General features: G+C 53.7%; 1 protein-coding gene across 1 annotated transcript in view; it reads left to right on the forward strand.

Moving 5' to 3' along the window:
- PEBP4 (phosphatidylethanolamine binding protein 4) overlaps nucleotides 1–13,901 on the forward strand; it is a 196,037-nt gene extending 182,136 nt beyond the window's left edge. Inside the window, exons 4-6 of the mRNA XM_012807691.2 lie at nucleotides 701–746; nucleotides 3,170–3,286; nucleotides 13,735–13,901. Of these exons, the coding sequence (XP_012663145.2) occupies nucleotides 701–746; nucleotides 3,170–3,286; nucleotides 13,735–13,901 (330 nt within the window). The remainder of the gene's footprint in view (nucleotides 1–700; nucleotides 747–3,169; nucleotides 3,287–13,734) is intronic.
- The last annotated feature ends 1,817 nt before the right edge of the window (nucleotides 13,902–15,718 follow it).

Below are 15,718 nucleotides of genomic sequence, written 5' to 3' on the forward strand. Positions count from 1 at the left end.
CAGGGGCCCAGCTCCAGTTCCTTTCATCCGAGCATCTCCCAGTCCTGCACAAACAGTAATTAGCACCCGCCCCCAGGATCACCTCATTATCCCACAGACACTGAGAAGAGGGGAGGAGGGGGGGAAGGAAAAGAAGGAGGGAAACTGAGGCTGTCCTAGTGGCCAAAGAAATTCCCCTGGGGTTGTGATCTGAGTAAGCTAGAGGCTGGGGGAGACGCTGATGCAAAATCAGCAGCCTCCTGCCACCTTCCACTCCCAGTTTCTCAGAGGGCCATTGGCCTAATGTTCTAAAGGCTCCAAAGAGAGCTAAGTCCTTCGTCCTGAGAGGATGGGCTGATTAGCAAGTGCCTGAGAACTGTCAGGCCTCTGACCAGACCCCACAGGTTGACAGTTATGTCCTATGGCCAGCTTAGGACGCAGATGGCGATCACAGGGCAGCCCTTTGGGAAGTGAACTCTTAGGACTGCTCAGAGGTTTGGTGGTCCATCCCTCACCTCCAGGCCACCCTCAGCAACATCTATGTCTGTCTCCTCTCCCCAGACCCCCTGAGGTACCCATTCCAAAACCCCATAGCCCCATCCCCCAGGAGCAGCCATATGTCCTCCCCTCTCTTCATCCCCCTCCCTCAGAGACAGAAACAGCTCAGCAAGACTGAAGGGTGCTAGAAGTAACCCACGGCCCTGCCTGTTTCTTGTTTTAGGGCGCGAACATGAAGACAGGGATGATTCAGGGCCAGGAGCTAACGGGTGAGTAAGACCCTCCAGCACTCATCCCCCTGGGCCAGGACATCAGTGTTGATTCTAAGAATCTTGAATGCAGGCTGAGTATACCTGTAATCCCAGCAATTTGGGAGGCCAAGGCAAAAGGATCACTTGAGCCCAGGGAGTTGGAGACCAGCCTGGGCAACACAGCAGGACCCAATCTGTACAAAAAAGTATAAAAATTAGCTGGGCACAGTGGCACACACCTATAGTCCCAGATGCTCAGAAGGCTGAGGTAGGTGGATCACTTGAGCCCATGAGTTCAAGGTTATGATGAACTATGACCCCACCACTGCACTCCAGTCTGAGTGACTGCAAGATCCTATCTCAAAAAAGTAATAATTTTATTTTGACGATACAGCTTCATATTGCTGCTTCACAATATGCAAACACAAACCCAAGAATTTATTTGTATGCCCTGGTTTCATCTCCACTTCTGCCTCTTAAGGTCACTGTCATTAGTGTCTCCATTTTAAAGAGAACAGAACTGAGGCATAGACCAACCAGCACCTGTCACACAGCTAGCTAGTAAGGGGTGAAGCCGGCAACACAGTGCAGGGGTCTATCTGACTAGAGAGCCATGTAACCTCCTACTGCCCCCATGGTCTTCCCCAGATCCCCTTCCTCTCACATCCTCTCCCCCAAATATACCCCTGACTGAACGTGAAGGGGATTCTCAGATGCTGAGCTGGCCCAGAGCAAAGGACTGGGCGCCAAACCCAGCCTCACCCGCTGGTGAAGCAACATGAGCTTGGGCACCAGGAAAGCCTGGAACTGAATCCCAGCCCAAACATTTACTATGGGCCTTAACCTCTTGGAGCCTCAGTTTCTTCCCACTCAACTTAGGGAGTTGTGGGCAGAATGAAGGAGACATCACACATGGATGGAGGTAGCCTCGGGGCTGGCCCAGGATAGTGGCTTGTCACATGTGATCCCCTTCCCCTCCTTCTCAGGCCTCAAATTTCTAACTTTGGAGATTTCAAAGGGGAGAGCCTTGGTGAGGAGGTCAGTCTGCACCTCCCCTGAGATGGATTCCTGATTACACAGAATGAGTGAGTCTTCATTTCCGACCTGTCCTCAGAGAACTGCAGTCACCATCTTTAGCCTCGTGCGTTATGCCCACCCTTGGTGCACTTGTCACACCTGCCCCCACCCAAGCACACCAGGAAATTCCCAGCACCCACCCGTGCTCAGAAGTCTTTCTCCACACCAGTAGTGTTTGGGAAGAAACACTGATTTATCCCATTTACACACACACCACCAGAGACCCTCCAGACCAGTGTCAGGGCGTGTACACAGCAGCTCTTCTCACACACACATCTGCCCCGGGTGTAGCCCCTGAAGCACACAGCTCACATGGCCCCTGGCACGCCCTACTCTGCTCTCACTCTGAGCACACACACATCTGATCTGCAATCCAAGGCTGGGGGAGAGATGAATAGTCAGGAATTCCCCTGGCTATTGGCACGCTGGAGGCCCCAGCAACCGGAAGTGCATGATGAGGACACTTCCAACAGCTCCAAGCAGCAAGTCCAGCTTTTGTTTAGTGGTCAGAAGAGGAGAGGAGGGGGAGACAGCTATATTAAAGCACCAATGCCTGCTCCCTGCAGCCTTCTCACTGCAAATGCTCCTTCCCAGCCACCCCAGGAGGAGTCTTGCCTACAGCCTGGCTCTCCTTGGACAGGGAGGTGGAGAGAGGGAAGGGGCAAAGCACTCTTGGAAGGAGGTCTAACCTGCAAGACCCAGGCTGGGCCAGGAACACCCTGATCCTGCTTAGATGTGGGGGAAGGATGAGAGGTGACCCTTCCCCACTGTTCCCCCAGGAAAAGCCCTCATCCTGGAGGGAAGGGAGGGAAGGATGGGACATGGCCCCTCTTTCTGGTGCCCCAAGCACCCAGCTCCTACAGTTCCCATGATCAAACCTTTGAACCCTGTCCCACCCCACCCCCTATAACCACTTCCAGATCCTCCAGACACAGCCAAGAAATTGGCTTCTTTGGGGATTGAATTCATAAGGAAATGCTGAAAAAATAAATAAAAATCCACTGCCAAACACACTCGCAGAGGAAGATGGGTTTCTCCTGAGGCAGAAAGTCCATCAGGACAGACTAAAGCAAAAACAGGGCAATACCAACACCCAAAGGCCCCAAAAGCCCTGGGAGCTGCGCCAGCACCCAAGACCTCTGGCCCAGCCCAGGGCATTTCCCCTTAGACCATCTCCTACTCCATACTCATTGCCCAAAATATATACTTCCTAAATGAAGATCTTGAAGGTATCTAATGGTTTGTATGTGGTCAGCCCTCAGCAGGGACCCAAGGAGGGTCAGCAGTGACTGTGGATGGACGCAGAGCTCTGCCGTGGGTGGTGTGGGATGTGACACCCACCTTTCTCCTTTCTCCACCCACAGACTACCAGCCGCCCACCCCACCACCAACCACTGGCTTCCATCGCTACCAGTTCTTTGTCTACGTCCTTCAGGAAGGAGCGGCCATCACACTCCTTGAGATAGAAAACGAAACCCGAGGTAAGGCCTACCTATCCTTCATGGTGAATCTGGGGTGGGACTGATGCTTTGCGCATTCACAGGGAAGTCAGCGCCCTGACCCCCACCCATGAGCCTTGGAGACTGGACTTGCTTCTTGGAAACTGGAATGAGTGCCCTACGGGAAATATGAGCATCAGATATGGTCTCCCTGAAAAGTCAGTCCCCTTAGACCAAGATGGTGGCTTTAGTCCATCTATGTATAAGTCAGGGTTCCAAAGGGAGAACTAGAGTCCAGGAGAGAAGCACCCCTGAAACTTCACATGGCATGTGCAGGCAGCTACCCCAGAACACCTCTGCAGGTAATCATACCCTGTAATTGAGTCTCATGTGGGCAAGAGGGCCCTGGAATGCCACCCTGCCGGTCTGGCTTCATTGGTTGATAATTGCTGGGGCTGCCTGTGCCATCTCAGTGGTGGGGCAAAGACTTCCCCAGCTGTACCCCTCCAGCTTCTCTGAGCAGCCCCCCTCCCATGACTTCCTAATGGAAAACTCAGCCTTTCTGGCCTTGGTCCTCTGCCACTAGGGCCTGGGAGCAGGAGGAGCCATCGCTACCTGGCCACTGCCATACTCTGCAAATGACCTATGTGAGGCACAAACCCCATTTCCCCACTCCTGCCTGAGTCGGTGCACTCAGAGAAGGGACGATAATGTAGAAAGCGCCAATGCCAACTCAAGAGTACAAAGGGCACATCCCCAGGCTGATGGGAAGGTGAGTGGGAGGGTGGGTGTCATCAGCCATTTCCTCTCACCCAGTGACCCTGATCAACACCCACCCACTGGGAAGCCACTGCAGGTATTGTTACAATCCTGATGCCCCAGGCCTGAGAGGAGAGGAGAGGAGCAGAGCGTGGAGCCCAGAAAAGCTCTGGTTGAGCAAAGGAGCCCTTCAATAAAGGCCACCAATCTCAGAGGGCTCCAGGCTGCCCTGGGAGCAAAGCTACTGCAACCTTTCCACCAGTGAACCCTCCCCAGATGCCCTTAGCACCTTGCCAATCTGTAAATCTGTTTAAATGGCTTTGCCAAAGACACACTTTTAACTTTGGATACTAAGAAAAAATGTATCTGGCCCAGGCTAAGAAAAATTTCTCCAGTGCCCTGGGTACCAATCTCACCAAAGGTGTCAGGAAGCCTGGTTAATGATACCAAACTCAGCCTATGACAGTCCCCCACCTGTGGGATTTTTATAAAAAAAGAGGTAGCACATCTGAGGCCCACCAGTAGATTTGAGAGTCTCAATGCCTGTGCCCTGAACAGAAGCCTCTCACAGAGGCAAGGACAGAGCATGAAGTGACATTAGGCACAGTGAAAGGGGCAAGGGAGGGAAGGAGCTGTGTACACCAAACACACCTCCGGCTTTGCATGCCAGGGCTCATAGGGCTAGACTGCAGCCTGTCCGCCAGAAAACACGGTGGTCCATATGACCAGCAAAGGGTTGACCCACTCCTTCCAGGACTAAGGAAGCCAGGGGGAGGACCATCTATGGCAGATGGCGGCAAGGAAGCTGGAAACCTACTGAGCCTGAAACTCATTGTTTGTTCCTTTGGATCTTTGATAAAACACAATTCCTGGGCCCTTCCCTGGCCCCTACGACCACCTTTCAGACACAGGAAAACTTAGAAACTGGACTTGCAGCTGGGCAGAGTGCCTTTGGCTCCTGTGCTATTTTATTCACTGCCAGAAACAGAGGGAGGAAATGATCCACCCAGATGAACATTCTGGCCGAGGTACCTGTCCCACCACGTGATGCCTTCTACATGTTAGCACAGTGCTAGGAGTTTCAGACAGGGCACCTGGGATTTTCTCTGTCCTCAAGGGTCTTACAGTCTGCTGTGAAGCCGATTAAGTAGCAATGCAGAGTGGCTTATAATTACACATTCTGACTTTAAGAACACTGGGGATTGTCACATGGATTCAGGGACAGATCTCTTCCCTTTATAGAAGCCCCTTCCCTCCAATTACAGCATGCCCTCTTCAGCCAGGGAGGGTGGGGAGTTTTATTGCAAGGTGAGGAAATCTTGACTTCCACTCTCTGGCTAGTGATACGACTTTGGGCAAATCAGCCTCTCTGGGTCTCAGTTTCCTCATCTAGAAAATGAGGGGTTGGCTCTGGATAATCCACAGATCTCTGTGCCCCTGAGGCTGGGTTTTGGAGGTGGGGCATGATCTGGCCCTAAAGGAGGAAATTTGAATCCCTGAGTGAAGGAGAAAGGAGCTCTGGGTTGGGGAAACCCAGATTTAGGCTGTGGTGGTGGGAAGAACTGACCAGATCAAGAGGACAGAAGGCTGCCCCAAGCACCAAAATGTGAGGCAGTGAGGGCCCATCCTGGTGCAGAGAACCCACTAGCAGTTGCAAAAGCAGCCCTAGCAGGCCTTTGCTCAATGTCAAAACACCAAGGGCCTCAATGGACAGTGTTTGGGGACTCGTAGAGCCCCAGGCTGGACTGACATTCAGGTGGCCAGGGCACAGGGACTGCCAATGAAAACAGGCCCTAGGACTTGTCTTGGTCTAGTTTTCTCTCCATGGGAAGGGATTCGTGGAAAGAGGGCAGTGTCCTAGGGAGTATGATGTAACCAGCCATTTGTGTCCCCTGGATTATACACAAGTTTCTAGAGATCAGAGGGGAAAGACCAATCTACAGGAGCCAGGGAAAGGACCATCTATGGCAGATAGGTGGCTGAACCCAGTCCTGTTCAGGCCCCTACCCTCTCTGAGACTTAGGTGCAAGGAGAGATTGAGAGGATTCTAGTTGAACCAGCCATGACCATGTAGAGGGGTGGGAGGTGGTGCTGTGCAGAGCTATGGGGGTGAGATCCCCCACATTCCTCTCTGTACTGTGACTCCAGGACAGCACACACATGGTCAGCAAATGAGAAGATCCTGATGCCCCCAACTCCCATTGCGTGACCTTGGCCAAGCAACTCCCATCCCTGGGCCTTGATTTCTACTTCATCAAGATGAGGGATTAGACTGGTGGGTCTACAACTGAATGACCCTAGACTGATGATAACCAACTGGCCATGCTCCCCTCACCACCTGGAAGTAAATGATGAGGCTTGACTCACCTGGCCAAGCACACACACTGCCAGGTGGAGGCCTTCCATCAGATATGAGGTGAGGCACCAGGACCACAGCAAGGGCCCTAGAGTGGCTTAGGGTAACCCCACTTCTAGTGTACCATGAGCCCCACAAGCTGCCCCTCTCCTGCCTTTGCACAGCTCTTTCCTCTCCCACCATGCCCACTCCCATGCTTGGCATGATTCACTCATACCCTGTGCATTCACTTGGTACCAGGCACAATTCTGGGTGCTGTGAGAACAGAAGGGAGCCAGAGGACAGTGTCCTGCTCTCATGGGTGCCTGGCGTCACCCTGGTGTAGCTCTGTGACTAAGTGGAGTTCAAAGAGAGAGCCAGGGAGATATTCATACAGCTCACATATAACTAGGTCCCCAGTGGAGAAGAGGCAAGGAGACCTCTGAAGCCAAAAGAGTGAACTGGTGCTTCTGATAAGGGATGGCCTAGTGTCACCCACCAACATTTGTCCCAAAGGTCACACTTTACCTTCTTAGATGTGGAGCAGGTGTTCACTCAGGTCTGTGATACACTGGACTGGTACCCTCTGATTCCACATGACTGTCCCCTCCCAGCACTAACCCCCACACTTCCACCCCATGCCCCAACCCCAGGATCTGGTGTATCCATGACTTCAGACCAACTTGCTAAATGTCATGAAGGAGACACATCTGAAGCAGCTGCCACCAGCAGACTTCATTTGCATGCTCTGTATACCCCGTGCAGCCAGAACATCCCTGAGCTCCTACTCACTGTGGCTGACTGGGGCATCCTGTCCTGCCCTCCCCAGACCTGCCAGGCCTCCCCCACCTCAAGCATCTGTTGGGCTCCTCCTTCTACCACAGTCTCCGGAACAACCCACGGGGCTGCCTCAGACCACCCAGGCCCTCTCTGGCAGCAGCTCTACTGTCTGGCCCCCAAACCCATCCTCCATGTAGCATTCGCTGTAGGCCCCAGATGTCTGCTTCCTTTGTATCTCTCAGTCACTTTCCACTCACATCAGGCCTCCCTCCACCATGAGACCATAAATCCCTTGACAGAGGTGCTCGCCTCCCTTTTCTTTCCCTTCTCTCACCTGTCCCTACACCAGCCCACTGTGGCCTTTCAATCAGCGAGTGTCTGTGTAGGGGACACGCCATGTATACAGAGCCACAAGCCATTCAGACACACAGATTTGCACATTCTCACACCCCCACAATCACAAGCACACGTCAGCTTTCCTCAGAAGCTGAAAAGGCAGCCTCTTGTGACAGGCCTCGCATCCCCATCCTCCTTATCCCAACAGCCTCTCCTCCACCTCTCCGGCCTGCCCCAACCTTCACCTCATGGCCCTGCCAGGTGGGTGGGACAGCAGTCATCACCACCCCCAGGGTGAACGAGAAAACTGAGGCCCAGAACAGTGAGCGGCACGCTCAATGAAGAGTCCACAGTTAATAACCAGTCAGCTTTCTCCCAGTTTCCATGGGAGGGCCCATGACATCTGTCACCACCTTGCCCACAGTCCCTCTCCCCTGAGCTGGACCTCAAAACTTCTAGGCAGTGTGAGGACAGATAGGGGGCAGTGACAGCCACCTGGAACAGTTCATTCACACTCCCTCCTCCCTGGGTGAAAGCTGTGGCTCAGCTTCTTGGAGCTGTGGTCTAGGCCATGCCACACCTCAGTCACCTCACCTAGAGGTGTCACGAGCTGGCCTCACGCTCCTTAAGCCAGGGAAATCCCCACTGTGCCCCCAAAGAGGACATACTGACACTTGCTCCAAAAGCCACTCCAAGGCCCATGATGGTGCCTCAGTGCTTGGAAATAATGGGCGAAAGGGGTTCCAGTGACCACTTCAGAGGGGTAGCCTGAGGGCCTCCAGAGGGAAGAGTCACCCATTGCAAAATGGGAGGGGAGGGGAGGGACAGAGACGGTTCTGAGGTTCTGGGCCAGGCAGCATTTAGCCACTCCCAGTTACCAACAGGAGCCACCTACCCATGGGGGTCAGAGAGGAGAGACGGGCAGGGACTTGCCACACAGCGGGGCTTAAGTCTTGATTGTGGCATCCGAGGGCCTGCAGGGCTCTGTGGGTGTTGTGGGACCAAAGGCATGAAAACAGCAGATCCCCACGCAGCACCTGCAGGAGAGGGCACTGACATAGAGAGGGAGGCGGGGAGGACTTCGAGGAACTCCATGGGGCCTGGTGGCAGTGAGGGGGTGCACATGGTGTCAGGAAGTGCAGAGAGAAAGAGGCCTGAGAGGAAAGAGAGCCCTCCCTGGAGGCCAGCACCCTGCCTTCAGACTGCCCCCCTCCAATGCCAACATGCACCCAGACAGACACAAACACAGCCCGCCCCCGTGACCTCCCATGGTGGTTCACCTGGCCCAGCCCCCATCCCTGTGTTTCCTGGCGGCAAGGGCCTCTCTTCTGCCTCAAAGGGCCCCACCCACCTGGCCCAGTGGGGAAAGCTGGGAACCTGGCATCCACCCAGCAGGGGCCATCCTGGGTAACTCTCAGACACGCACCCTGGCAAGAAGCTGCCAGAAATCTCCACAGGCTCTAGGCCAGCAGTTCTCAGCCTGTGGGTCGCAACCCACAGGAACTGTATTAAAGGGCCATGGCATTAGGAAGGTTGGGAACCACTGCTCTAGGCAGACCTCTTTAAGAAGTGTGCCCCAGTCAAGCCAAACATAATCATCCAGAGCATTGTTGGACACATCACAGAGAAACTTCATATAATCCCAAATTCTACCCAAAACTCCAGCCAGGTGTCACCATTATCAATTATTGGAGTTGACATCTGGGAGCTACATTGGCAACTTGGAAGCTCCCCTCCCCTCTCTCCCTTTCTACCCCATCTCTGCCACAGGAAGGGGGAAGGGGCCCTGGGTGGGACACTAGCTAGAAGATTAGGACCAGCTTCTACTCTTCAGCTCTCAGAGGAAGGGACAGGTAACCCTCAGCACCTGGAACTCCCCCAGCCTCCCTGGCCTCTCATTCCCACCAAAGTCAAAGTGGTCCCCACTGTCCCAAAGCCTCTCAGCCAACAGGATCAGCCACTCAGCAAATATCCTCCAAGCATAATTGGATGTGATGGAACGAGGGCTTTGCAGCTCCTGAGTGGAAGTCTCTGGATGTCATTTAATGGTACAAAAAATAAAAGGCTCCGGCCTCCCGCCTACTACCACCAGGACATCATTAATCTCAGCAGAAAGGCATCAGCGCTTCTATCAATACAGCCAGCCCTGCGACCAACCAGACAAATTACAGACCTGAGCTGTTCCCTCTGTGGGGCGGCTGTTAGGCTGGAGTTGAAGTTTTGTTTTTTTCTTCAGGGCCACCATCCCCTGACAAGAGGCAGCAGAACCCCTGCCCAAGGGGAGAGTAGAGCAAAGCCAGGGAAGAGGGTGGTCGCCTTGGTGAGAGGCAGGTCATCTGCCCACAGGGGACAGGGCTGTTCAAGGGGGCACCCTGCCCTTGCAGAGATTGCCCCAAAGTAGGAGGCTGGAGCAGCACAGAAAAGGCTAACAGCAGGGACTCCAGCAAGAGAAAGGAGGGGGGTCTCCATCCCGGGGTCCCTCCCCCACTTCCCAGGCTGAAAGGGAAATACTTCAGGGCCCACTGAGGACTGAGCAACCAGTCCGGTGGGAAATATCCCTTGGTAGGAGCAGGGTCACCCGGGAAGCACTATCCTGTCCTGTTGGGAAGTCTTAAAGTGGGGCTGCTGAAGGGAATCTGAGGCTGTTGTTGGGGGAAGGACCCTGTCTTCCACGGCCTCATACTGTAAAGTTGTGCCGCTGGCCAAGACCACATTTCAAAATGCCAGTTGTTATTAGCCCAGTGTTAATTATGTTACATTAGACATTCGCTGAGGGCAGGAGACACAATAAGGCAGCTCCCTGCATGCCTTGCAGAGGCCACAGGACACAGGAGGTGTTAAGGGGCTCTGTACCCAGATGCTGAAGCTCCACTCAGCTCAGAGCTGGCACATTCTGGCAGAGGAGCTGTCCACCCCAGTCTCCTGAGTCCTGCAAGGGGACCAGAGGGCTAGATAACTTGAAGTATCATTCTCTCAGTCTCTTGGCTGCCTGTTTGTCTCTAACGGCCCAGTGGAGCTGTGCAGTCACACGTGAGAAGCCACACCACATGGCAGAAAGCCAGCGTAGCAAATTGGAGTGACTGTCAAGGCCTGCCCCCGGGCCATTCCCAAACATGCCTTCTGTTGTCCAGGCCCTGGGACTAAAGCTCTAAGGGTGAGCCCCTTTCCCAGCTGAAGACAGGACATTTATGGCCCCCTTACTTCTACTAGGAGGTCAGGCACATGGTAGTGGCTCAGAACCCCCGAAGGCTTTAGATAAGGTCTAGCTTCTCCCCTGGGCTCCTGTCCAGAACATCTCTGACATGTAACATCTCACCATCTTCCCTATCAGGACTGGCCAATTAGAGAAAGGCCTCTAAGCAAGGCCATTGTGTCTGATTATGTAGGATGGAGGTGGCGCCCCCTAAGGTTGTGCAGAGACCAATCTGCACATCATAGTGGCAATCCCACCCAGAGAAGACCAGGTCTCAGTGTCCCAGCCCACAGTTCAGGAGACAGAGTAGACAACTTCCTCCTCTCTTCCTTCAGCTGAGGCTCCTGAAGTGTGTGCCCAGCCCTGCTCTTGTCTAGCAAAAGCCCAGCCTGAGTGGGTCCAGGACATAATGGAGCAGCCGGAGCACAGACAGTACCACCCTCTTCCTGCATGGCAGTGGACTCCCTGCAGCTCAGGGACAGAGCAGTGCCATACAGGAAGGGGCTTTCCTCCGAGCGGTGACCACAGAAGCCACAGCCTCCCAGCTCCCCCTCTCTCCCCACACACCCCTGAAGGCCTGACTCACTCCTCTTCCTTCTAGAACATGCACGGGGTCAGTTCCTCCTACCCTCTGTGGCAGGAAACAGGAGGTGTAAGGGGTCACTGCCACGCCAGGAGAGGAGGCGGCAGGAGGCTGGCCGGCACATGGCTGGGTTTCAGGAGCTGCCCAAGGAGCCGGAGAACCACAGAGTTGTTGGAAATGGCACCAGGAAGGAGCCGTGCAGCCCCCAAGGCACTGGGAGCTCAGAGGCTTAGAGCGGGTCTCTCACAGGGCATAGGGGATTTCTTTTCACCAGCTTGCTCTGGTCCCGTGATAGGTTTCAATTCCCTCCCTGCCACCCAGGTTCCTTCTTACCCTAGTCAGTGGGGAAAGCCCCTTTGTCCCCGTGCCTGCCACACACCAGTTCACCCATGAGCCCTTTTCCTGGTATGCACACGTGCACACACACTTTCTCAGGCCCATGATGCCATAATTCCTTTCCAGCCAGCCAGGTTCCTGGGTGCAGAAGCTCCAGCCAGGCAGGGCACCCCAGCAGGGGCACAGAGCCTCCTAGGGGGACCCCACAGCGGTCAGTACACCATCCTATAGAATGCCAGTGCCTCAGCCACCCTTCCTGAAAGAAAACTGCTGGAAGCCTGTGTTTTCCAGCCAACCTAGGTCCAATGGGAATGTACAGTCTCCGAGTCAGACAGGATTTGAGGGAACCCATCCCTGCCTTCTAAGAAGCTTTTTCATCAGCGCCCCACCTGTGCCTCCTCCATGCCGTCTGTGAGCTGAGGAGAGTAGCAGTTTTCCCTTGCTGGGATGGGGGGGAGGATTGAGTGAATTAATATTTGTAGAGCTCCTAGTATGGTGCCTGGCAAACAGGAAGCACCATACCGGTGGTGTGACTGCTAGTATTATTATTTGCATTATTGTTGTTACTGTTTCGGTTGGGGTTAAAAATTGTCCTCTCTTTGAGAATATCTTTGCAATGCCCAGAGCTCAGGCCTATGAAACACTGGACTGGAACCCTCTGATTCCACATGAATGCCCCCTTCCAGCATTAACCACCACCCCCCCACTCCCACCCCATGGTAGGCAGGACCACCTGGACGGGCTTGGCTTGCTGTCCTCATTGTTATGCAAAGGGGTGGTGAGTGCAGAAGGTGGGGAGGGGTGGTATGCCAGTCTCAGGGGAGGCCTGGAGAGGAACTGTAGGCAGCCAGCCCCTTACCCTCTTCTGACTGGGTATCAGAGATGACAGGTCTCTGTTGGTCCATGGCATATGGGCCACTGCCTCTCTCTGCTCCCAGCTGCTCTTCCCCATGCACTCTCTCCACCCAGGGAAGTTGCTGGATTTAGAAAAAGAAGAACAGCAATAAAAGAATGCGGGATGCCTAGTTAAATTTGAATGCCAGGCCAGGAATGGTGGCTCACACCTGTAATCTCAGCTGTTTAGGAGGATCACTTGAGGCTAGGAGTTCAAGACCAACTGGGCAACACAGCAAGTCCCTACCTCTAAAAAAAAAATTTAAACATAAACAAATTAGCTGGACATGGTGGTGTGAACCTGTAGTCACAGCTGCTTAGGAGGGAGGCTGAGGTGGGAGGATCACTTGAGCCCAGGAATTCAAGGTTACAGTGAGCTGTGATCCTACCACGGGCCTCCAACCTGGTTCACAGAGCGAGATCCTATCTCGAAACAAAACAAAAAAATTAAAAGATAAAATTGAATTCCAATAAACAATAAAAGTTCTTTTAATATATATATACTCCATGCAATGTGGGATCAACTTATATCAACACATAATTTGTTGTTTATCTGAAATTCAGATTTAATGGGACATCCCGCATTTTCTTGGCAGCCATCCCCCCCGGGTGCCCCAGGCCTCCAGTTTGGGAAACATGAGTGTGGGAATATACCTCTGATCACTTCCCTCAGCCTTTCCCCACGCCCGGGGCTGTGCCCTCCTTGCCGTGCCATGAGGCCTGTTCGCACTTGCCCCAGAAGATGTGCCTCCCCCAACAGCCCTGGGTTTTCTCTTTCTGAGAACCCCTCCAACCTGGGTATTGGCTGGGCTTCTCCAGGTACTCACACCCCCACTACCCCTCCACATCTGCCCTGCTCCTTTCCTTGACACAAGGAGGGGGTCAGCTGAGAGAACAGCGCAGAGGATAGACAATCCTATCTCAAAACAAAATAAGAGCTGGAGTGGCTGGGTGTGAAGGCAAGAAGCTTTAAAGCCTCAGTCATGGGTTGGTGGTCGTGGAGGAAGGGGGCAGTCCAGCTGACTGGGCGCTTCCTTTCTGCATGTCAGTGAGAAGGCAGTTATGATAAATGGAGGACACCCAGGGCATCCTTGACCACTTAGGAGCTGCCTCTGCAGCAGAAGCCAGAGGTCCCCCACCCCCGGCACTCTCCCCAACAGGGCAGCACCCACTATCTCCATGACCCCAGAGTCTGCCTCTCTCTCAGGCCCTTGCCAGCTCTCAAGTCCACAATTCTCTCTCACTGCCTCCCTGTGGTCTGTTTGTCCTTCCAGGCGCTTGGCAAATGGAAGAATTTCTGAACCGCTTCCAACTGGTAGAGCCCAGAGCAAGCACCCAGTTCACGACCCAGAACCCGCAGGACTCACCAGCACCACCAGACAAGACTACTGGCAGTGGAGGAGGAGACAGTGAGTCCAAGAACAAACCCAAACATAGTTAACTCCCTGCTAGATTGCAGGCTCCTCCCTCCAGGCCTGTGTCCACAATGCCTAGCACGGAATGCCTAGCACGGAAGGCCCGAGTATGCAAGCCCCCCTGGGTATGGAACCCCTTCTCTTCCAGATTAAAAAAAAGAAAAAAATCACCCAGGGCTTGCAATTTCATTTCCTCATCTGTATCTCTTTGAAGATCAACAAGAGGAAATGAACCAGGGTCCAGCACCAGGGATGGTGGAGGGTGGTAGGTTAGACGGACAGGAAGGAAGTAGGGATCCCTAGGCCTAAGCTGTCACTGAGTCCCTGTGTGACTCAGGCACATCACTTATCCCCTCTGAAGTTCTGCTTCCTCAGCCGTGACACTAAGTGGGGAAGAAGCAGTAGAGGGTGGTCAACATAGTGCCAGGAACCTTTCCAGCTGAGACATTCAACACCATTCATTCAATGAATATCTGTGGCATCTGCGGTGAGCCTGACCTTCTGCTAGGCGCTGGGGTCCCATGGGTAGGTAAGGAGGACAGGCAAACCTGCACAATACCTGCCCCATGCATCTCCCAATGCGACGGGGGAGGGAAATAGCCATCAGGGAGCCACAGCAAATTACAGCCAGTGTGATGAGTGCTGTGAGGGGACAGGAGACCCCCGATGCAGACGGAGGGATGAAGGCCTACATAGGGCCTCTCAGAAGAAGTGGTATTTAACCTGAGTGCTGAAAAGCAGGATAGAGGTTAACAGCTATAACCTCTGAGGAGAGACAGTGATAGAGAACACTCTAAAACTCCTCCAAGCTGCTGTGGCTGGCAGGGGCATGTGTGGCCTCCTCTCAGAAATGAAGCTTGGTTATATGGCTTCAGTGAAGTATGCAGAAGAGGGAACTGGTGGGCAAAGGCCAGGCCGGGCCAGTCCTTGTTCCCATATCAAAGTTTTGGATTGTATCAAAAAGCAATGGGAAATCACTGAATGATAAGTTGATTGGAGGGGCAGGGACATAATCGGATGTATGCTTTTAGAAGGCACTGAACAGATTTGCAGCATCTAACTTCCCTGAATTTCCTCTGAAGACCTCTTGGCTTCCCCACGCAAGGACACCTTGCAACAGTCCCATTCACAGCCTGCGCTGTGGCTCCTCAGGACCCCCATACCCTTCATCTTGGCTCCCCTCCAAGAGTTAATAACTCCCCTCTCCTTGGCGAGGATGCAGCTACATTGGTGACTCATGTCTGCAAAGTGCTTTGAGATCCCCAGATGAAAGAAACAGGACAGCTGGGCAGGGGGGTTTACCTTCTTAGAGTCATACCCCTCATGAGCTGCCAGGCAGGGGGCCTGGGCTGACCACTTGGCCCAGCAGAGCACACTTTTAATTAGCTGGACAAGTGTTCATGGAGAACACAGTGCAACAGGAGATTCATTGAGTCTATGAGGGGGGCAGATGGGGTGACATCCCTACCACCAGGAGATTCAGCTCCCAGCCCAGGTGGTGGACACCAAATCCTTGTGTTCCAGAAGGATATGTGATGCCAGCTCAGGGAAAAAGGAAGCCCAGGCAAGAGAGAGACTGCTGGGCCCCTCTACTCCCTTCTACCCTGCCAGGCAAGCCTGCAAGCAGCCCTCAAATGAGAAACAAAAGGAAGTGTTTGTTTGCAGTGTCACAGTGTCACAGAAGGCAGCCTCAGAGGGACCCTCTGGTCCCCTGCTCCCTGGGATATTCTCCCCACAGTCCCCCGCCAGGCCAGAGTGTAATTGGCAGCTCCGATTAGTGCCCAGGGCCAGGATAAATAGAGGGTCAGCTTCCTAGAGCAGCCCAAATCGGGACACATCCTCC

This window comes from Otolemur garnettii, unplaced genomic scaffold (assembly GCF_000181295.1).
Source record: "Otolemur garnettii isolate 467f Iridium unplaced genomic scaffold, OtoGar3 scaffold00074, whole genome shotgun sequence".
In the NCBI taxonomy this organism is placed as follows: Eukaryota; Metazoa; Chordata; class Mammalia; order Primates; family Galagidae; genus Otolemur; species Otolemur garnettii.